Genomic DNA, 23,471 nt, shown 5'->3' on the forward strand with positions numbered 1-23,471 from the left:
CTAAGCATTAACTGACATGGGGATCGTTTTTGCATATCTCATTTTATCAATGGTGATAAATTTTGGTATATCTCGTTTTTTCTACATGTTTCCCTTTTCTTCTTTATACTGTAACTTCTATTCTAATAGCAAATCCTTCATGAAAGTCCTTGCATTACATTCTTGATTAAATTATCTTTCCATTGATATATAATTTTAGGGTACGACTCAGTGGTGGGTTCCTCCCGGTTCGGTTCCGTTCGGCCGAGCCAGTAGCGGTGACGATATGATGTCCCCGAACCGGTTCTCCCGTCCGCCCTCCCACCCCCCCACCCCCCCCACGTTATTCTTACCTTTTATTTGGTCCCACCCCCAATCTATTGCTGCCTCCTGAGTCCCAGCTGATGACTAGAGGGAAAAAAACTGTTTAAACTCTTGCCGCGGGGCTTCCAAGGGCCGTCCTACAGCTGATCAGAGTTAAAAGCAAACAAATGAGTCGGGTCGTAAGTGCGAGGACTGGTCATAAGTGCGAGGACCTTCCAGAAATGACTCTGACCAGCTAGCCACGCCCACCTAGTCACATGACCTCCAAGCCACACCCACAAAATAAGCCACGCCCACAGAACCGGTAGTAAAAAAATTTAGAACCCATCCCTGGAACGACTCCAAAAAAAAGTGGTGTTATTAGCTAGTTTTAGAAAATACACATTTCCCAAAAGGTTTGCACGATTTTGGCCACTACTGTAGTTTATTTTTGCTTCCGTGTTTCTTCTATTGGCCAAAGAAGAAAATACCAAAGTTTTTTTTTTCCTTTTCCAGGGCATGAAATACTTACATAACCAGGACATTAGCCATGGACGCCTGAAATCTCGCAACTGTGTGGTGGATGGACGGTTTGTGTTGAAAATCACTGATTATGGTTACAGTGAGCTAATGGCAGCGCAGGGCGTCTCCCAGAGTCAGGCCTCTGCAGAAGGTATCTCTCTTTCTGTCTATTTACAGGTAGTCCTTGACTTATGACCACAACTGAGCTTCAAAGCTCTGTTGTTAAGTGAAAAATTTGTTAAGTGAGTTTTGCCCCGTTTTATGACCTTTGAGTCACAAAACAACTGAGTCACTGCCGTTGCTAAGTTAGTAAACCAGTTGCTAAGTGAATCTGGCTTCCCCATTGCTTGCCAGAAGGTCGTAAAAGGGGATCACGTGAGCTTGGGACACAGCAACGGTCATAAGTATGAACGGGTTGCCAAGCATCTGAATTTTGGTCACGTGATTACGGGGGACGCTGCAAAGTTGGTAACTGTGAAAAATGGTCATAGCTCACGGTCATAGCTCACATTTTTCAGTGCCGTTGTAACTTTGAAACGTTCGTCACTAAATGACTGTTGTAAGTCGAGGACTGCCTGCGTCTAATTTATTTGCCATCCATCTCAGCAGTTGTTTTTTTTCTTAAGGAAGAAATTGAGCACTTGGGTGAATTTCTATAAATGGAATTCTGGATATTATGCTTATATCATTTTTAGGATGCTGTGGACTAGAGAAAGAGGCAATGAAGAGATAGATTGTAGAGTTAGAAGAGACTATAGAGGTCTTCTAGTCTAACCCCATTCTTGGTGCAGAAGCTGCCAGTACTTCTCTGATAGATGACTATTCAGATTAATTTCCTGCTTAAAAAACATGGAAGGAGGAGAGGGAAAAGGGGAAGGGGAAGGGAGAGGAAAGAAGGAAAGGAAGGAGGGAAGGAAGGAAAGAGAGAAGGGAAAAGGGAGGGAGGAAGCAAGCAAGGAAAAAAGGAAAGAAAGAAAGGGAGGGAAAGGGAGGGAAAAGGAGGAGAGAAGGCAGAAGAGGGAGAGAGGGAAGAAAAGAGAAGGAAAAAAGGGAGGGAAGAAGAAAGGAACAAAGGAAAGAAGGAAGGAAAGAAGGAAGGGGAAGGGAAGGGAAGGGAGGAGAGAAGGGAATGGAAGATGGAGGGAGAGAGGGAGGAGGAAGGAAGGAAAGAAGGGGAGGAGACAAGAGAAAGAAGGAGTGAGGAAGGACCAAGAAAGAAAGGAAAGGATCTTAATTATCCTCATGTTTTCAATGGCCTTAAATTCACCTAGAAAAGAAACCAGAAAAAAAAAGACAACAAAACCCATAAAAATTCAAATGAGTGAATGCACGAACAACTTTCAATCCCAGAATGCTTTGCAGGGAAGTAAGAGTTCTTAAAGAATGATGAAACTGTTTCAAGTTTGCAATTTGAGCCTAAAGTTTAACCTATAGTTATAAACAGCTATCTAACGTTTTAATCAGTATTGTAAGAGCTAGAGCAATTATTACAGAATCTCCCTGCAACCAATTGCTGATTAACGGGGGGGGGGGGGGTTCCAGTATTTTGATTTTTTTTTTTTTAAGAATTGCTCTGGACCGCTCCTGAATTACTGAGAGAGCCCGAAGTTAACCCCAAAGGCACCTCGCAAGGCGACGTGTTTAGTTTTGCCATTATTCTGCAAGAAGTAATTCTCCGAGGGCCTCCCTATTGTATGATGGAACTGACTGCTGAAGGTGAGCTACTGTCAGTCCTGCCTCAATTTAGATGTTTAGAAAAGAAAGACTCTCGACTCCATTTGATTGAAGGGATGGGTTCTTTTACTAAAGTTAAGTGGTTGCAGCGAAAGTAAAGCAAGATCTGAATATCCCTGCACAAAGGTTACACTTTCCCCCCTTTCCCTGGCCATCTCCCCATGGCCAGTCCACCAGTGTCCAATAGGATGCCTTTGGGATGTTTTGGGAGTGGCTAAAATGTTTGGCACCGCAGTTTTGCATTCGGTTACCAAGCCAGATGTCCTTGGAGGCAGGTTCATTCCAGTTTGGCACCTCTGGTTCTCATCAAAGACAGACAAATGGTTATCCAACATCTTCTTAAAAACTTCCAGTGTTGGAGCATTCACAACTTCTGAAGGCAAGTTGTTCCACGGATTAATTGTTCTCACGGTCAGGAAATTTCTCCTTAGTTCTAAGTTGCTTTTCTCCTTGATTAGTTTCCACCCATTGCTTCTTGTCCTGCCTTCAGGTGCTTTGGAGAAAAGCTTGACTCCTTCTTCTTTGGGACAGCCCCTGAGATATTGGAAGACTGCTATCATGTCTCCCCTAGTCCTTCTCTTCATTAAACTAGACATACCCAGTTCCTGCAACCGTTCTTTATATGTTTTAGCTTCCAGTCCCCTAATCCTCTTTGTTGCTCTTCTCTGCGCTCTTTCCAGAGTCTCAACATTTTTTTTTATATATTGTGGTGGCCAAAACTGGATGCAGGATTCCAAGTGTGGCCTTACCAAGGCCTTATAAAGAGGTATTAACTCTTCCCGTGATCTTGATTCTATCCCTCTGTTGATGCAGCCTAGAACTGTGTTGGCTTTTTTGGCAGCTGCTGCACACGGCTGGCTCATATCTAAATGGTTGCCCACTAGGACTCCAAGATCCCTCTCACAGTTACTACTATTGAGCGAGGTACCAACATGTCACCCGTCCCACCATTTGTCTTCTGATTCCCAGGCCCACATATTACTACTCCAAATTCCTTTCCCGTCCCTTGCAAGTTATGGCAGGATGCCAGCGAAGTGAAGAAGCTGAAGATGGCAGACCTGACAGCTATCTTGCTGTTCAAAAGTTTTTGAAGCTCCTAAAGTGCTCTCTTAACTCCACTGTAACTCCTCAACTTACGACCACAGTCGAGCCCCCCCCCCAATTTCCATTGCTAAGCAAGACAGTTGTTGAGTGAGTTTTGCCTCATTTTATAACCTTTCTTGGCATAGCTGTTAAGCGAACCCCTGCAGTTGTTAAGCAAATCATGCGGTCATTAAGTGAATCTGCTTTCCCCCCCCCTGCCGTTGACTTTGCTTGTCGGAAGGTTGAAAAATGGGGATCACATGATCCCAGGACACCGCAACTATTGTAAACACATGTCTAAATTTTGATCACATGACCATGAGGATGCTGTAATGGTTATAAGAAGTTACTTTTTTCAGTGCCGTTGTGACATTCAACGGCCAGTAAACAAACGGTTGTAAGTCAAGGACTACTTATACTGTGGAGCTGTCTGTAATTTAGAGCTTCAGGACCAAGGACAGCATAGCTGTCCCTTGAAGCTTTGTGTCTTCTAAGGCAGGTCTCTCCAACTATGGCCGCTTTAAGACTTGTGGACTTCAACTCCCAGAATTCTTCAGCCAGCCATGTTGAGGGCCTAATGGTAGGCCTGGCCCTGAGGCTTCCTTAGAACAGTGGTCTCCAATCTTGGCCACTATAAGACTTGTGGACTTCAAGTCCCAAAATTCCTCTGCCAGCCATGCTGAGGGCCTCATGGTAGGCCTGGTCCTGAGGCTTCCTTAGAACAGGTGTCTCCAACCTTGGCAATATTTAGACAGGTGGACTTCAAGTCCCAGAATTCCTAAACCAGCCATGTGGAGGGCCTCATGGTAGGCCTGGCCCTGAGGCTTCCTTAGAACAGTGATTTCCAATCTTGGCCACTATAAGACTTGTGGACTTCAAGTCCCAGAATTCCTCAGCCAGCCATGTTGAGGGCCTCATGGTAGGCCTGGCCCTGAGGCTTCCTTAGAACAGGGGTCTCCAAACTTGGCCACTATAAGATTGTGGACTTTAAGTCCCAGAATTCTTCAGCCAGCCTTGTTGGGGGCCTAATGGTAGGCCTGGACTGAGGCTTCCTTAGAACAGGGGTCTCCAAACTTGGCAATTTTAAGACTTGTGGACTTCAAGTCCCAGAATTCCTCAGTCAGCCATGCTGATGGCCTACTGGTAGACCTGGCCCTGAGGCTTCCTTAGAACAGGGGTCTCCAAACTTGGAAATTTTAAGACTTGTGGACTTCCCAGAATTCTTCAGCCATCCATGTTGAGGGCCTCATGGTAGGCCTGGCCCTGAGGCTTCCTTAGAACAGGGGTCTCCAATCTTGGCCACTATAAGACTGGTGGACTTCAAGTCCCAGAATTCCTCAGCCAGCCATTTGGAGGGCCTAATGGTAGGCCTGGCCCTGAGGCTTCCTTAGAACAGGTCTCTCCAACTATGGCCACTTTAAGACTTGTGGACTTCAAGTCCCAGAATTCATCTCTCCGATAACTGGGTTTGCACAAGTCGTACGTTGAATTAACCCATTTTCTGTGTCTGAGTAATCACACAAAGCTATATCTTCACTTGGGAAGAGAAGAATTATTAGTGCGTGAACCTCTGATGAAAAGAACCTTCTTTGTGATTTTTTTCCCTTTGGCCCAGAGATTATAAGCAAACTGAAGCACCCCCTGACGTTGTTTCGTCCGAGTGTCCCCCTGGAAAATACCCCTTTGGAATATATCCAGTTGATGAAGAAGTGCTGGAGTGAAGTGCCCAATCGAAGGCCGACCTTTAACAAGATCTTTGAACAGGTTTATTTATTTATTATAAATAAAGTTATTTATTATATTAAGAGTCAATTTGGTCCAGTGGTAAAGGCACCAGGATGGAAAGCAGGAGACAGTGAGTTCTAGTCCTGCCTTAGCCATGAAAGCCAGCTGGGTGACTTTGGGCCAATCACCAGGAGACGGTGAGTTCTAGTCCCGCCTTAGGCATGAAAGCCAGCTGGGTGACTTTGGGCCAATCACCAGGAGACGGTGAGTTCTAGTCCCGCCTTAGGCATGAAAGCCAGCTGGGTGACTTTGGGCCAATCACCAGGAGACGGTGAGTTCTAGTCCCGCCTTAGCCATGAAAGCCAGCTGGGTGACTTTGGACCAATCACCAGGAGACGGTGAGTTCTAGTCCACCTTAGGCATGAAATCCAGCTGGGTGACTTTGGGCCAATCACCAGGAGACAGTGAGTTCTAGTCCCGCCTTAGGCATGAAAGCCAGCTGGGTGACTTTGGTCAATCACCACATGGTAAAAGCAGACCCCACTCCTGGGGGGCCCTGATAGGTTGGAATCAAGGGGGGGAGATAGGTGGGGAAGGGGGCATAGCAGCATCTCTATGGTCAGTCATAAGGGTGAATGACTGCAGAACCACTGCAGTGGCCATAACTTCAAAACAGGGTCGTAAATAGCTTTTTTTTGGGGGGGTGCATCCTGCTTGAGAAGGGGGTTGGACTAGAAGACCTCCAAGGTCCCTTCCGTTATTCTGTTCTATCATAACTTTGAATGGTCATTAGTGACTGGTTGTAATTTGAGGACTCTCTATAGATGCAAGTGAGATGCTAGGAGGAAGGTATCGGTGCAGTGGTGGGATTCATATAATTTAACAACCAGTTCTCTGACCTAATGATTTCTTCCAACAACCAGTTCACCAAACTGCTCAGAAAATTAACAACCGGTTCTCCCGAAGTGGTGCGAACTGGTTGAATCCCACCACTGTATCAGTGGCAAGAAATGTTAGCCAGTGGAACAGACTGACACATGAAGTTAAGTATTCTCTCCTTCGCTGGAGATCTTCAGAGAAGTTGGAGGGTCATGTGACAGAGAATGTGTGGAGAGTAGACAGCGAGAGGCAGATGTGGAGGCAGAGGAAATACTTAGACTAAACATGAGTGATATAGAGGGATATTGTCGGGTTCTGATGGATGCCCTAATTAAATCATGAGCCTCGAGCCAAGCTTCAAAAGAAATCCAGTTATTTATTAGGAGCTTCATGTCGGCAGGTTCCCAAATGAAGCCAACTCTGATGCAACGTAATTTACAGCCCCAATCATGATCCTGTTTCCCCCCTTCCCCCAGAGTGTGTCATCAATCACATTCGCCAATGGAGCAATTTTGCGGGTTGAAGAGATCACTCTCCTCTGGCCACTGTGGGTAACCCTGGGAGACAGCCTTGAGAGAGATATGTCTGGAATGTGCTCCTGTCTTTGGCTGCCGTACTGCTTCGTTGGTTTCCTATCCCCCTTGCCTATGGCAACTCGAGAGCAGACCAGGGATGCTTTGCGAGTTGACAGATATAAGATCCCAAGGGAGGAGCATGGAAGATTGGTCAAAAAGTCAATAAGAGTTGAAATACTAAAAAGGGCAAGAGATGATGGATAGATACAGAACACCTCTTAATATGGGATTTGTCTTACTAAAGATTAGAAAATAGAGCTAGAAATTAGAAATTGGGAAAGTGTTATTATGCATACTGCCACACAATATAAGTTACTATCATTATTATGTATATGTAAATGTTAGAAGTTGAAAGACTACTGCTACGTATGCTTAAATAGTAACGGGTAAGAGATGATGGATAGATATACTGCATAATACTTCTTAATATGGGAATTGTTGCATTAGGGATTAGAAAAAAGAGGTAGAAAGTAGAAATCGGGAAAGCATGATTATGTACACTGCTACAAAACATAAATACATTATAAATCCAAGTTTATATGCAAAGCTTAGAAGTTGAAAGATCACTATCATGTATACCAAAACAGTATTATTATTATTGTCAGGTTTAGGGTTAGGGCTAACTTACTTTCCCTACAGTGGCTGTGGAATTTTCCCCTACAGCTGGCTGTGGAATTCTGGGAATTGAAGTTCACAGGTGTTAAAGTTGCCAAGGTTGGAGACCCCTGATTTAAATGACCCTTCTGGTCTCTTCCAACTCTATCATTCATGGCTGGCTGTGGAATTCTGGGAATTGAAGTCTTAAAGTTGCCAAGGTTGGAGACCCCTGACTTAAATGACCCTTCTGGTCTCTTCCAACTCTATCATTCATGGCTGGCTGTGGAATTCTGGGAATTGAAGTCTTAAAGTTGCCAAGGTTGGAGATCCCTGACTTAGATGACCCTTCTGGTCTCTTCCAACTCTATCATTCATGGCTGGCTGTGGAATTCTGGGAATTGAAGTCCACAGGTCTTAAAGTTGCCAAGATTGGAGTCCCCCTGATTTAGATGACCCTTCTGGTCTCTTCCAACTCTATCATTCATGGCTGGCTGGGGAATTCTGGGAATTGAAGTTCACAGGTGTTAAAGTTGCCAAGGTTGGAGACCCCTGATTTAAATGACCCTTCTGGTCTCTTCCAACTCTATCATTCATGGCTGGGTGTGGAATTCTGGGAATTGAAGTCTTAAAGTTGCCAAGGTTGGAGACCCCTGACTTAAATGACCCTTCTGGTCTCTTCCAACTCTATCATTCATGGCTGGCTGTGGAATTCTGGGAATTGAAGTCTTAAAGTTGCCAAGGTTGGAGATCCCTGACTTAGATGACCCTTCTGGTCTCTTCCAACTCTATCATTCATGGCTGGCTGGGGAATTCTGGGAATTGAAGTCCACAGGTCTTAAAGTTGCCAAGATTGGAGTCCCCCTGATTTAGATGACCCTTCTGGTCTCTTCCAACTCTATCATTCATGGCTGGCTGGGGAATTCTGGGAATTGAAGTTCACAGGTGTTAAAGTTGCCAAGGTTGGAGACCCCTGATTTAAATGACCCTTCTGGTCTCTTCCAACTCTATCATTCATGGCTGGCTGTGGAATTCTGGGAATTGAAGTCTTAAAGTTGCCAAGGTTGGAGACCCCTGACTTAAATGACCCTTCTGGTCTCTTCCAACTCTATCATTCATGGCTGGCTGTGGAATTCTGGGAATTGAAGTCTTAAAGTTGCCAAGGTTGGAGATCCCTGACTTAGATGACCCTTCTGGTCTCTTCCAACTCTATCATTCATGGCTGGGTGTGGAATTCTGGGAATTGAAGTCTTAAAGTTGCCAAGGTTGGAGACCCCTGACTTAAATGACCCTTCTGGTCTCTTCCAACTCTATCATTCATGGCTGGCTGTTGAATTCTGGGAATTGAAGTCCACAGGTCTTAAAGTTGCCAAGGTTGGAGACCCCTGACTTACATGACCCTTCTGGTCTCTTCCAACTCTATCATTCATGGCTGGCTGGGGAATTCTGGGAATTGAAGTCCACAGGTCTTAAAGTTGCCAAGATTGGAGTCCCCCTGATTTAGATGACCCTTCTGGTCTCTTCCAACTCTATCATTCATGGCTGGCTGTGGAATTCTGGGAATTGAAGTCCACAGGTCTTAAAGTTGCCAAGATTGGAGACCCCTGATTTAGATGACCCTTCTGGTCTCTTCCAACTCTATCATTCATGGCTGGCTGGGGAATTCTGGGAATTGAAGTCCACAGGTCTTAAAGTTGCCAAGGTTGGAGACCCCTGACTTAGATGACCCTTCTGGTCTCTTCCAACTCTATCATTCATGGCTGGCTGGGGAATTCTGGGAATTGAAGTCCACAGGTCTTAAAGTTGCCAAGATTGGAGTCCCCCTGATTTAGATGACCCTTCTGGTCTCTTCCAACTCTATCATTCATGGCTGGCTGGGGAATTCTGGGAGTTGAAGTCCTCCAGGCTTAAAATTGCCAAGGTTGGAGACCCCCTGGTCTAATGGATTCTGCGCTGAGACCGGAAGGCTTTTTTCCAGCCAACGCACAATTTAGCCTACAAAAGCTACATTTTGCCTTGTGGAACGACCAACGTTGCGTCCCGCCAAATCCATCCCCAATTCCTTTCCTTTGTTTTTTTTCTCCCCAAGTTCAAAACCATCAACAAAGGAAAACGGATGAACATCGTGGACTCCATGCTGCGGATGCTAGAAAACTATTCCAGCAACCTGGAAGAATTAATCAGAGAGAGAACGGAAGAATTGGAGGTGGAAAAACAGAAGACGGACAAACTCTTGTCTCAAATGCTTCCGTTGTAAGTGCAAAGCAAACCAGCTTCTCCGCGAGATACAGGTGGTTCTCGACTTACGACCACCAACGGGACCAGAATTTCCTTTGTCGAGCATCTTAAGTGAGTCTCGCCTGATTTTTACGACTTGTATTGCCACGGTGGTGAAGCGATTAAGGCAGTTGTTAAGCGAATTCAGCTTCACCCCATGGATGAGGATTGGCAGGCAACCCAATTTCGATTAGGTGACCATGGGGATACTGCAAGGTTGTAAGTGCGAGGACTGGACTGGACTGGCGATCTCCACAGTCCCTTCCAGCCCTATGATTCTGTGACTGGTTGTATGTCACTTTTATTTTTGTTGTAACTTCACCAAACAAATTATTGTAAGTCAAGGACTACCTGTATTGTGTTATGCCATCCAGATACTATTCTATTCTATTCTATTCTATTCTATTCTATTCTATTCTATTCTGTTCTGTTCTGTTCTGTTCTGTTCTGTTCTGTTCTGTTCTATTTAAATTCTGTTCTATTCTGTTCTATTCTATTCTATTCTATTCTGTTCTGTTCTGTTCTGTTATTCTGTTCTGTTCTGTTTTGAATTCTCTTCTGTTCTTTTCTTTTCTATTCTGAATTCTATTATATTCTGTTCTGTTTTGAATTCTATTCTCTTCTGCTCTCTTCTGTTCTCTTCTGTTTTGAATTCTCTTCTGTTCTCTCCTATTCCATTTCATTCCATTCTCTATCTATATTCTCTTCTCTTCTCTTCTCTTCTCTTCTCTTCTCTTCTCTTCTCTTCTCTTCTATTCTATTCTATTCTATTCTATTCTATATTCTATTCCATTCCATTCCACTGTTTTATTCTTATTCTTAATCTTATTCTTATTCTTATTCTTATTCTTATTATTCGTATTCGTATTCGTATTCGTATTCGTATTCTTATTCTATTCTATTCTATTCTATTCTATTCTATTCTATTCTATTCTATTCTAATTCTATTCTACATTCTCTTATCTTATCTTTTATCTTCTATCTTCTTTTCTCTTCTCTTCTCTTCTCTTCTCTTCTCTTCTCTTCTCTTCTCTATTCTATTCCATTCCACTGTTTTATTCTTATTCTTATTCTTATTCTTATTCTTATTCTTATTATTCGTATTCGTATTCGTATTCTATTCTATTCTATTCTATTCTATTCTATTCTATTCTATTCTATTCTATTCTATTCTATTTCTATTCTATTTCTATTCTACATTCTCTTATCTTATCTTTTATCTTCTCTTCTATCTTCTCTTCTATCTTCTCTTTCTCTTTCTCTTTCTCTTTCTATTCTATTCTACCAATATATCCTGTAGAATAGAAGGAATTCTGGGAGTTGAAGTCCACAAGTAGAATAGAAGGGCCATCGTTGCCCCCACCCTTTTCCTAATGTCATTTCAGGCCAGTGGCCGAAACACTGATCAGGGGAGCATCCGTGGAGCCGGAATACTTTGACGAGGTCACCATCTACTTCAGCGACATTATCGGCTTCACCACCATGTCTGCCCTCTGTGAGCCCATTGAAATTGTGGACCTTCTAAATGACCTCTACACTCTCTTTGACGCCGTCATCGGCCATCATGACGTTTACAAGGTAGGTCCTTGTCTTCCACTTTTCCTCAAGACCAAAAAAGGCTCGTGATGCCCTTTTTCTGGGATATGTTTTGATTTTTTTTTCCCCATCTTACCCCATGGCCTTGATATTATTTGCTGGTATCTCCCCTCAGAGTCCAGGTTGAATCCTGCTTAAATGCTGCAGATGTGGACCACCAGACCGTATCAAAAGATAGAAACAGAACAGAATAACAAAATTTGGAAGGGACCTTGGAGGTCATCTAGTCCAGCCCCCTGCTCACGCAGGAGACCTGTACTAGGGATTCGAACCGCCGAACTGCCGACCTTTCTGATCGACAAGCTCAGTGTCTTTAGCCACTGAGCCACCTAGTCAGGCATTATCCAATTATCCAAACTCTCCTTAGAAACTTCCAATGATGGAGCACCCACAACTTCTGGTGGCAAGCAGTTCCACTGGTTAATTGTTTATACAGTCAGGAAATTTGCCCGTAATTCCAGGTTCCTTCTCTCCTTGATAAGTTTCCATCCGTTGCTTCTTCTCCTGCCTTCGGGTGTTTTGGAGAATAAACCTATTCCCCCTCTTCTCTGGGGCAGCCCCTCAAGTATTGGAAGACTGCTATCCCGTAGGATGAAGATCCTCTTTACATCAGAGGGGCAAAAAAATTAGTTTGTGGTTCTCAGCATATATTTTTCAGACACCCACCCCCCCGACTCCTTTCTTATTCCTCCGATTTCCAACTCTTTTTGTGGCGGATGCACACGCGACCCAGGGGGTGGGTTCTAAATTTTTTTACTACCGGATCTGTGGGCGTGGCTTATTTTGTGGGTGTGGCTTGGTGGTGGTGGTGATGTGACTGGATGGGCGTGGCCAACTTTTATTTATTTATTTATTTTTAAAAGCATTTTTTCTATAACCTTAAGAGGTTGCAGAAAAAAAAATGCTTTGAAAAGCCTCTGACGATCAGGCAACTCAGCTGGGATCACCAGAGGCTTTTAAAGGCATTTTTTCCCCCCTACAACCTCTTCGGCTGAAGAGGTTGCAGAAAAAAAATGCTTTTAGAAGCTTCTGATGATCAGGCAAGTCTGCTGGGATCGGCAGAGGCTTTTAAAGGCATTTTTTTCCCCCTACAACCTCTTCGGCTGAAGAGGTTGCAGAAAAAAAATGCTTTTAGAAGCCTCTGACGATCAGGCAAGTCAGCTGGGATTGCCAGAGGCTTTTAAAGGCATTTTTTTCTCTACAACCCCTTCGGCCGAAAAAATGCTTTTAAAAGCCTCTGCCGATCCCAGCTGAGCCGTGCGATCATCAGAGGCTTTTTTTTTTAACTTTTAAAAGCATTTTTTCAGCCGAAGAGGTTGTAGAAAAAATGCTTTTAAAAGATTAAAAAAAAAAAGCCTCTGATGAGATGGGCGGGGTAAGCGAGCGGCGACCGGGCCAGGGACCAGTTCGGGGACGTGGCCAGCCAATGTTATTACTGGTTCTCTGAACTACTACAAATTTTTACTACCGGTTCTTGCGAACCGGTGCGAACTGGGAGCAATCCACCACTGACGTGACCCCCTGTTTTTATGCTAGGAGGCCTCTCTGAAGCGTCCTGGAACCTAAAATGAGGGGTGGGGCACACCACACCCCCCCACCCCCTGCGCAACCGTGCACGTCTCCCGGCAGAGACCTGAAAATCAGCTGGCTGGCGGGAGGTGCGCGGGAACGCGAGGTGGAGTTTACCTGGGCGTCGGCTCACCTGCCCGCAGAGATGCCACCTGTAGCATGCGTGCCATAGGTTTACCATCACAGTCCTATATCATTCCTGACAAACTGTTATCCAATCTCTTCTTCAAAATTAGGCCTGGCCTAATTTTCTCCCTCTTTTATAAAAAAATTTTAAAATTTTAAATATCTTTTAGTATTTTATATATTCAATTTTAAATTGGTTTTAAAAGTTTGGGGTTTTAAATTTGTCGGGGCCAAAATTATTTAATTTGATTTTATTCTATTTTTTAAATTTTGTATTGTATGGGTTTTTATTGTTTGGCTGTGCACCGCCCTGAGTCCTTCGGGAGTAGGGCGGTATAGAAATCTAATAAATAAATAAAATAAATAAATAAATAAATAAATAAATAAAACCTCCAGTGTTGGAGCAGAAATACACCCACTTTCTGCTCAAACACAGGAAATTTAACCCAGCATCCATCTCAGTGCCTTCTTTCAGCTCTTATTTTCCCCTTAGAAATACAAATAATAGAATGTGATAATAATAGAATAGAAAATCTTAGAATGTGCTGAGATGGACAGATTAACAAAAGAAATGAAAGAAAAAGAAGAGACGGATTATTATAGAATATGGAATAACTGGTATAAATGGCTTAAGGCGAGAAATAAAGAATGATAACTATCAGGGGAGAAAATTAGACATATAAAATATATACAAATATATTTATACATATACATTTATATATATTTGTATATACAAATATATACAAATGCATGGAGTGGAATAAAAATATCGAAACGGACAAAAACAAGTAGTATAAATTAAAAAAAATAAAATTTGTTATGTAACAAGAATATAGAAAGGTATCATATTAAAGATATAATTAAAATATGTATATAATAATTGTAGAGAAATGTATAAAGTTAAGCTTGTTAAAGCTAAAAAACATATTTTTTGAGGGGGGAAATAAAAGGACAATGGGGAAAGAAAAAAAAAAGAAGAAGAAGAAAGAAACGAAGACATAGGGGAAGAAAGATAAAATAACAGAAAGAAGACCACGAAGAAACAATGTTTAAAAGAGATAAGATATGTATATGTTGTATGTTATGTGAATGTCATATATGCGTTATAATAAAATTACAAATTTTTAAAAAAGGGGAAAAAAAAGAAATAAATACAGATAATATTTTGATTTCCAGGTGGAGACCATCGGCGATGCTTATATGGTGGCATCGGGGCTCCCGACACGCAATGGCCACAGGCATGCCGCTGAGATCGCCAACATGTCTCTGGATATCCTCAGCTCAGTGGGAGCTTTCAAAGTGAAACATATCCCGGATTTGCCGGTTAAGATACGGATGGGGCTGCATTCAGGTATCAAGGTGTATTTCTTCCTGCTTCATGTGATCTAGCGCCCGAGGAGTTTTCATTCTGGTGTTAAATTTATTGAGGCCTTGAATTTTTACTGATGGCTTCTTTGTCGTGCCTGCTTGTTCCGTGAAAATGGAGGTTGGTGGACACACCCTTGACACAATTTTCTGCTTCAAGTTCAAATCCTAACTTGACCTCCCCTTTTAAAGCCGTGGATAAGGAATAATGGAAAGTGCAATGGACAGATGATAGACTATACAGATTGGGCCTCAACCAGAGGTGGGTATCAACAGGTTCTGACCAGTTCTGGAGAACCGGTAGCGGAAATTTTGAGTAGTTCGGAGAACCGGTAGTAAAAATTCTGACTGGCCCCGGCCCCCACATCTATTCTCTGCCTCCCGAGTCCCAGCTGATCGGGAGGAAATGGGGATTTTGTAGTAACCTTCCCCTGGAATTGGGGAAGGAATGGAGATTTTGCAGTATCCTTCCCCTGCCACGCCCACCAAGCCACACCCACAAAACCGGTAGTAAAAAAATTTGAAACCCACCGCTAGCCTCAACTTACGACCACAATTGACACCCCTCCCAATTTCTGTTGCTAAACGAAACATTTGTTAAGTGAGCTTTGTCCCATTTTAGGATCTTTCTTGCCACTGTTGTTAAATGAATCATTGCCATTAAGTTGGGTTGTTAAGTGAATCTGGCTTTGCTGTTGATTTTGTTGGTCAGAAGGTCACGAAAGGTTATCACAGGACTCCAAGACGCTGCAACCGTCATAACTACGAGCCAGTTGCCAACTGTCTAAGTGTGAGAAACGGTCATAAGTCACTTTTTTCAGTGCCGTCGTAACTTTGGACGGTCACTAAATGAACTGCTGTAAGTCGGGGACTGCCCGTATTCCTGTTCCAGTGTGAAATCACTGCAGTTCATTTATTTTTTAGGATTTATGTACCTGCCCGCCTTGTTTCTATGCTCCAATATCAGTTGACAATGAATAAAACAAGATTGCAATAAATTTGAAGTCCTTAAAACTGTAGTCCAACTTAACCGTACCTGATTCTTGCGGAAAACTTTGCCTTGGCTTAGCATAACCTGATGGTGTTATCCATTCCAAATGGATGGAAACTGGCCAAGGAGAGATTCAACCTGGAAATAAGGAGCTTTCAGGAAGAGATTGGACTGCCATCTGTCAGAAATGGCATAGGGTCTCCTCAGGGGTGAAATCCAGCAGGTTCTGACAGGTTCTGGCGAACCGGTAGCGGAAATTTTGAGCAGTTCGGAGAACCGGCAAATACCACCTCTGGGTGGCTCCAGAAATGGGGTGGGAATGGAGATTTTGCAATGTCCTTCCCCCTGGAGTGGGGTGGGAATGGAGATTTGCAGTATCCTTCCCCTGGAGTGGGGTGGGAATGGAGATTTTGCAGTATCTTTCCTTGGAGTGGGGAGGGAATGGAGATTTTGCAGTATCCTTCCCCTGGAGTGGGGAGGGAATGGAGAATTTGCAGTATCCTTCCCCTGGAGTGGGGAGGGAATGGAGAATTTGCAGTATCCTTCCCCTGGAGTGGAGTGGGAATGGAGATTTTGCAGTATCCTTCCCTGGAGTGGGGTGGGAATGGAGATTTTGCAGTATCCTTCCCCTGGAATGGGGTGGGAATGGAGAATTTGCAGTATCCTTCCCCTGGAGTGGGGTGGAATGGAGATTTTGCAGTATCCTTCCCCTGGAGTGGAGTAGGAATGGAGATTTTGCAGTATCCTTCCCCTGGAGTGGGGAGGGAATGGAGAATTTGCAGTATCCTTCCCCTGTCACGCCCACCAAGCCACACCCACATAACCGGTAGTAAAAAAAAATTAGATTTCACCACTGGGTCTCCTGCTTGGGGCAGGAGGGGGTTGGACTATATGACCTATAAGGTCCCTTCCAACTGTATCATTCTATTCTATTCAATCAACTGAGTCTACAGGCCAGGTCTCTCCACATCTTCTGATCTTGCACTGTTGTTGTTGGTTTTTTTGCCATTTTCTATGATCTGGTCGCAAAACCTAGATCCATCTGAGGTAAAAAATTTTTTAAAAAATATCTTTTTACTTTTCCTAGGTCCTTGTGCTGCAGGAGTGGTAGGCCTCACCATGCCCAGGTATTGCCTGTTTGGAGACACAGTGAATACAGCTTCCCGAATAGAGTCTACAGGATTGCGTAAGGATTGAGTGTTGTTGTTTTGTCCTCCTACCCCACACGCACCCCCCACAGACAGCCCGGAGTTAATAAGCCACACGACAAAACTCTTTGAAGAGAAAGCTGGCAGCAACCCAGTGGCTAGCTGCCAATTCAGACTTTACTCACACAAAACAAAGATTAGACTGCCAGCATTCTGATAAAACAGGCAGAGTGTCAACAATACAAGGATTAATCCAAATGCAGTCCGATAAAGCAGGCAAAGTCCAGTAACGCAGAGATCATGGATTATTTCTAGTTTTTGCTCGTCACAAACTGAACCGGCCACCACACCCACATTTATACCCTGTGGGGTGTGGTCCAGTGACTCAGCTAATCTCTGGCACGCCTTCCCCTCTGCTGCGCACGCTTCTTCCTGCGCCTCTGCCGAGGGTCCAGCCAGCACTTATCTCCTTCGTCGCTGTCCACCTGTGGCTGCGGGGACGTGCTTGGCTCTGAGCCTATCGTTTGGCCTTCGGTGTCCTCCGGAGGCATTGCCAGAGAGGAGGGTCCTGGAGAGGGAGGCCTTGCCAACTCCTCTCCCTCACTCTCAGAGTCTGCATCTGTCGATAGCCCAGGCTCAGGCAACGGAGCCACAACAGTTGTGTCAAGGAAATGTTGGCATGGAGTTGCCAGCAAGGCCTTTAATCTGAAATTTGTCTGGGGGTGGTGGGGGCCAATCTATTCTCCAAAGCCCCTGAATAAGGCAGGACAAGAAGCAATGGATGGAAACCATTCAAGGAGAGAAGCAACCTGGAATTAAGGAGAAATTTCCTGACAGTGAGAATAATTAACCAGTGGAACTACATGCCACCAGAAGTTGTGGGTACACTCCCAACACTGGAGGATTTTAAGAAGAGATTAAGGACTAGGAGTTGACCTACTAACGGTCTTGCAATATTTGAGGAGCTGTCACAAAGAAGAGGGGGAGGTATCCACCTATTCTCCAAAGCACCTGAAGGCAGGACAAGAAGCAACGGATGGAAACCAATCAAGGAGAGAAGCATTAAGGAGAATTAAGGAGAAATTTCCTTTTTTTAAAAAAAAATCAAGTTTTATTGGTTCCCCCCACATTCCCCCACATTTTTTTTGGAACGGAGTATTGGCCATATCTTATCTTATACAATTTATCAAATTCAAATACATTTTACTCAATTATAATTTTTGCCACAATTTTCTTCCCCCCCCTTTTTAATCATATCTCAATATTTCTTTGCTTATTTATATAAACAAGATCTTCATTCGCCCTCAAATTCTAATTTTCCTGCTTATTCATATTTATTCTCTTTTATTTTTTTAACCATTCATTCTTTATCTTAGTATATTTATATGTGTTCGGGGTTGCCTTTCTTCCATTTCATCTTTTTTTTGTTGTACAGCAATCTTTCTTCTCAATCCTGCCAGCTCCCTCTCTTCTTTCCTTCTTACTTTCTCTTCCCCTCCTCTTCCCCTCCTCTCTACTTCCTCTTCCTTTCTCCTTCTCCTCCTTTCTTCCTCCCTGTCTGACCCTCTCTCCTATTCTCTTCTCCCCTTCTCTTCCATCTCTCTTCCATTTCCCCTCTCTTCCTTCCTCCCCTCTCTTCCATCCCTCTCTCTTCTCCCCTTCTCTTCCATCTCTCTTCCATTTCCCCTCTCTTCCTTCCTCCCCTCTCTTCCATCCCTCTCTCTTCTCCCCTTCTCTTCCATCTCTCTTCCATTTCCCCTCTCTTCCTTCCTCCCCTCTCTTCCATCCCTCTCTCTTCTCCCCTTCTCTTCCATCTCTCTTCCATTTCCCCTCTCTTCCTTCCTCCCCTCTCTTCCATCCCTCTCTCTTCTCCCCTTCTCTTCCATCTCTCTTCCATTTCCCCTCTCTTCCTTCCTCCCCTCTCGTCCATCCCTCTCTCTTCTCCCCTTCTCTTCCATTTCTCTACTCTCTACTCCTCTTTCATCTCTCTCTATTGCTGTATTCATTTTCAATTTAATATTTTCCACCATGGTGTCCAGGCAACTCCGATCTTAAGGAGAAATTTCCTGACAGTTAGTAGAACAATTAATCAATGGGACAACTTGCCTCCAGAAGTTGTGAGTGCTCCAACACTGGAAGTTTTTAAGAAGAGACTGAAATGGTAGAAGGTCTCCTGTCCAGGGGGCTGGACTAGAAGACCTCCAAGGTCCCTTCCAGCTCTGTTATTTTGCATTCTTGCAAGCATTATCTTAGAGAGCAAGCAAGATGACCTTGATGGAAACAGACCAGTTTTGTTACCAAAGTAACCAGGTTTGAACTCAAAATGACAAGAAAGCATGTGTCAGCCTTACCGGAGAGACCACCAAATAGGAAACATACCTAGATGAGTTCATTCTGCTTTCCTCCTTTTTTTTATTTCTCTCTTGCTTTCAAACATATGTACGAGAGATGCACCAGGATTCATGTATGCTTTTTCTTTCTCGTTAAAATTTTCTTTTTTAAAAAAAATCAGCCTACAGGATTCACATCAGCCAAAATACCATGAGGATCCTTCACAGTCTTAAAGAAGGTTACAAAATGAACTTCAGGGGGAAGACAGAACTGAAGGTAAGAAGGTTCAGTGCGATGCCCTGGAATGAAGGAACGGATAAAGTTCCCCCTGTCCAGTCGTGTCCTTGATTTTCAACCGTTCATTTAGCGATCGTTACTCTAAAGGTTACCCCCCAAAAAAGTTACGACGGCACTGAAAAAAGTGACTTACGACCAGAGGTGGGTTGCTTCCGGTTCGCACCGATTTAGTCGAACCGGTAGTTAAGATTCTGCGCAATTCGGCGAACCTGCAAATCCCATCATTCGCTGGCCCCACCCCTGCTCGTTTTTCGGCCTGTTTTCTGGGCTATTTTGGGCTGTTTTTGGGGCCAAAAACAGGCCTAAAAACAGCCTGAAAATGGCCCAAAAACAGCTTGAAAAAGGCCCCCAAAACAGCTGAAAAAAGGGGAGGGGCCACTGGCCAGCCAGTGGTGTGATTAGCCCAAACCGGCTGAATCCTGCCTCTGCCTTTGAGGGAAGTGGCAAGGAGGCGGGGCTGGGTGTGATGAGTGATGTCGCCCACCCAGTCACATGACCAACCAGCCACGCCTACCCAGCCAGAGAATGGGTTGTTAAGTTATTCAAGTCCCACCACTGCTTACGACCGTTTTCCCCCACTTACGACCATTGCAGCATTCCCCGTGGTCACGTGATCAAAATTCAGACGCTTGTCTCATATTTATGATGGTTGCAGTGTTCCCGGAGTCATGTGATTCCCCTTTTGCGACCTTCTGATAAGAAAAGTCAGTGGGGAAGCCAGATGTGCTTGATAGCTGTGCTAACAACATAACAACTGCAGTGGTTCTCTTAACAGCTCTGGCAAGAAAGGTCGTAAAACGGAGCAAAACTCACAACAACTCTCTCTCTTAGCGGTGGAAATTGTGAACTCAATTGCAGTTGTAAGTCGAGGACTGCTAGGTGGGCAGGAGCTGGTGCCAGTAAGGGGAATTTACTCCATTGTATGGTGCCTGGGTCTCGGACCCAAGCTGCTCAGCATCTTTAACTGTTGGGCCATCGTGCTGGAATGGTGTTGTCTAATTGTTTCAAGGGACTAGTCCTCTTGACTTGCGACGAAGTCTCATTCGTCATCTTCAGGCTGGTGTTCTCGGCTTCGTGCTTCTAGGAGCAATGTGTGTGATCGCAGCTGTTTCTTCCTTTTAACTGCCAGTGGGGGTGTGAACTGATTGGGTGGGAGCTTGGCTGTGTTCTGATTGGGTGGAGGTGTGTTCTGATTGGGTGGAGGTTTGACACCCACCATGAAGAGGTGGCACGGCCACGAACACGAAGCCAAACAACAGCAACGCAGCTCACCAGCTCAAATCCCCCTGCTACTCAGACTAACTCAAGCACAACCAAGCCCCCACCTAAACAGAACACACACCCATCCAATCAGAGCACAGCCAACCCCCCATCCAATCAGAGCACAGCCAAACCACCAACCAATCAGAACACACCTCCACCCAATCAGAACACAGCCAAGCTCCACCTCCAATTTTACGCGGGAGAAAACCCGAATAATCAAAGACCTATACACACACACACACACACACACACACACACATATATATATATATACCTATTCTATTGGATTCACGCGTCCCTTTTTTAAATAGGGCAAAGGGTTGGAAGACACCTACTGGTTAGTAGGAAAAAGAGGATTCACGAAAACCCTCCCTCAACCTCCAGAAATAAAAGCCGGGTAAATATTATTGTTCAGACTGAATTTGGGACCTGGGACAGGCAGTTGCAGTTTAAAGGTCTTTAAAGGTAAATCGTTGCAGGTAAAAGAAGGAAGGAAAGAGAATGACAGAAGAGAAAAAAAAGGGAAGGTAAGCGGGAGGGAAGGAGGGAAGAAGGAAAGAGGAAGAGAGGGGAGGAGAGAAGAGAAGGGAAGGGAAGGGAAGGGAAAAGAAGAGGGAGGGAGGGAGGGATGAAGGAAAGAAAGAAGGAAGGAAGGAAGAAAGGAAGGACAGAGTGAAAGGGAGGGGAGAATGGAACAGAAGACCAAGGAAGGAAGAGAAGAAAGAAAGAAAGAAAGAAAGAAAGAAAGAAAGAAAGAAAGAAAGATGGGAAAGGGAGGGGAGGAGAGGATAGAATGAAAAGGAAGAGGAGGGAGGGAGGGAAGGAGGAAGAAAGAAAGAAAGGAAAGAAAGAAAGAAAGAAAGAAGAAAGAAAGGAAGGTGGGAAAGGGAGGGGAGGAGAGGAGAGAATGAAAAGGAAGAGGAGGGAGGGAGGGAGGGAGGAAGAAAAAGAAAGAAAGAAAGAAAGAAAGAGGAAGGAAGGAAGGAGAATAGGAAAGAAGGGAAGGGAAGAGGGAGGAAGGGAGGGAGGGAGGGACAGAAGCAGAGGTGGGTTTCAGCAGGTTCTGACCAGTTCTGGAGAACCAGTAGCGGAAATTTTGAGTAGTTCAGAAAACTGGTAGTAAAAATTCTGACTGGCCTCGCCCCCATCTATTCTCTGCCTCCCAAGTCCCAGCTGATTGGGAGTAAATGGGGATTTTGCAGTAACCTTCCCCTGGAGTGGGGTGGAAATGGAGATTTTACAGTATCCTTCCCCTGCCATGCCCACCAAGCCACGCCCACCAATCCATGTCACGCTCACCAAGCCACGCCCACAGAACCAGTAGTAAAAAAATTTGAAACCCACCGCTGGACAGAAGGTGTTGTAAGTCAAGAACTAGCTGTAGTAGAGGCTCTTCTGACATTTTCCTGGCCATGTTCCCATTCTGTGACATTCCCACGGGCCTCCTAATCTGACTTTTGTCCGCCAATTGTTCCTCCTTATTCACAGCCAACCCTGGCAAGAAATAATCAACCGAGAAATTAAGGCTGCCATGAAGATCTCCAAGAAGAAGTTCATGGACCAGCAGAGCTGAGAGCTGTAAAATGGGTGCAGAGAGGAGGAAGACTTGCCCACCCTCCAAATCCTTTCCTTCCTTTTCTGAGAAACCGGCCTTAAAGGCATTTGACCGCAAATATGAAATATCTGTAGAAAGCATTTGACCGTGTCGTATGGGATTCTTGAATTGTGTCCTAGTGGAGTCGGTATGTGGCTTTTATGGATTGAGAGATTGTGAGCGAAGCTGGGAAGGGAAGCAAGAGGGAGTGGACCTAAACCATTGGTGCACTTAACAGAATAACAGAGTTGGAAGGGACCCTGGAGGTCATCTAGTCCAACCCTCTTGGTCAGGAGGGTGGGAAAGAAAGAAAGAAAGAAAGAAGGGTGGGAAAGGGAGGGGAGGAGAGAATGAAAAGGAAGAGGAGGGAGGAACGGAATACATTTTTGAAATAGAATTTTTACACAAGACCGAAGATCGATAAGACAGATCCATCTAGTCCTCGACTTACAGTCACAATTGGGACCAGGATTTATGTTGCTAAGTAAAGTGGCGGTTAAGCGATTTGCACCCAATTTTTCACCATTAGTAACCTTCCCAGCTCTGCTTCCGATGAGCAAAGTCAATGGAAGAAGCCAGATCTGCCGGCATGATTCACTTAACGACTGCAGTGTTTATGCAGTAACTTATGACCGTTTCCCCCCCTTTATGACCATTGCAGCATCCCCAAGGGTCCAAATTCAGACGCTTGACAACTGACTCGTATTTATGACAGTTGCAGTGTGTTCCCTTTTTACAACCTTCTGACAAGCAAAGTCAATGGGGAAGCAAAGTCATTCACTTAACAACCGGGTTCCTAATTTAATATCTGCGAAGATTCAATCAGAATAGAGCTGGAAGGGACCTTGGAGGTTTTCTAGTCCAGCTCCCTGCTCAAGAAGAAAACCCTATACTATCTCAGACAAGCGATTGTCCAATCTCTTCTTAAAAACTTCCAGTGATGGAACACCCAACAACTTCTGGTGGCAAGCAGTTCCACTGGTTAATCATCCTCACTGCTAGGAAGTTTCTCCTTCGTTCTAGGTTGCTTCTCTCCCTGATTAGTTAATTGATTCACTGAAAAAAGTGACATGACCATTTTTCAGACTTACGACCGTTACAGCTTCCCCATAGTCAAGTGATCAAAATTCAGACGCTTGGCAACTGACTCATATTTATGACGGTTGCGGCGTCCCGGGGTCTCATGATCCCCTTTTGAACAGCATATTCAATGGGGAAGCCAGATTCACTTAACAACCATGTCACTAATTTAACACCTGCAGCGGTTCACTTAACAACGGTGGCCAGTAAGGCGGTTGAATGGGGCCAAATTCACTTAACAATTGTTTAGCAACAGAAATGTTGGCCTCCGTTGTGGTCATAAGTCGAGGACTATCTGTATTGGGAGATTCGTTCCCAATTAATTTTGTTTCCCAAATTAAGGCATCGCCATCTCTTTATTTTTTTTAGATTTTTATTTTTTTATTTTTTTTTTAAAACACACAAATAAACATACAATACATCTTTTCGGAAAAGAGCAT

General features: G+C 44.3%; 1 protein-coding gene across 1 annotated transcript in view; it reads left to right on the plus strand.

Moving 5' to 3' along the window:
• The window catches only part of LOC117671260 (retinal guanylyl cyclase 2-like), a 41,507-nt gene extending 19,455 nt beyond the window's left edge, over positions 1 to 22,052 (plus strand). The window contains exons 9-18 of the mRNA XM_060685557.2: positions 799 to 955; positions 2,371 to 2,520; positions 5,237 to 5,385; positions 9,484 to 9,647; positions 11,057 to 11,249; positions 14,139 to 14,313; positions 16,406 to 16,504; positions 18,979 to 19,073; positions 20,669 to 20,754; positions 21,846 to 22,052. Coding sequence (XP_060541540.2) covers positions 799 to 955; positions 2,371 to 2,520; positions 5,237 to 5,385; positions 9,484 to 9,647; positions 11,057 to 11,249; positions 14,139 to 14,313; positions 16,406 to 16,504; positions 18,979 to 19,073; positions 20,669 to 20,754; positions 21,846 to 21,930 — 1,353 coding nt within the window. The 3' untranslated portion in view covers positions 21,931 to 22,052. The remainder of the gene's footprint in view (positions 1 to 798; positions 956 to 2,370; positions 2,521 to 5,236; positions 5,386 to 9,483; positions 9,648 to 11,056; positions 11,250 to 14,138; positions 14,314 to 16,405; positions 16,505 to 18,978; positions 19,074 to 20,668; positions 20,755 to 21,845) is intronic.
• Positions 22,053 to 23,471: the final 1,419 nt, after the last annotated feature.

The sequence above is a fragment of the Pantherophis guttatus genome, chromosome 5, assembly GCF_059756535.1.
Source record: "Pantherophis guttatus breed Tessera chromosome 5, ASM5975653v1, whole genome shotgun sequence".
Taxonomy (NCBI): Eukaryota; Metazoa; Chordata; class Lepidosauria; order Squamata; family Colubridae; genus Pantherophis; species Pantherophis guttatus.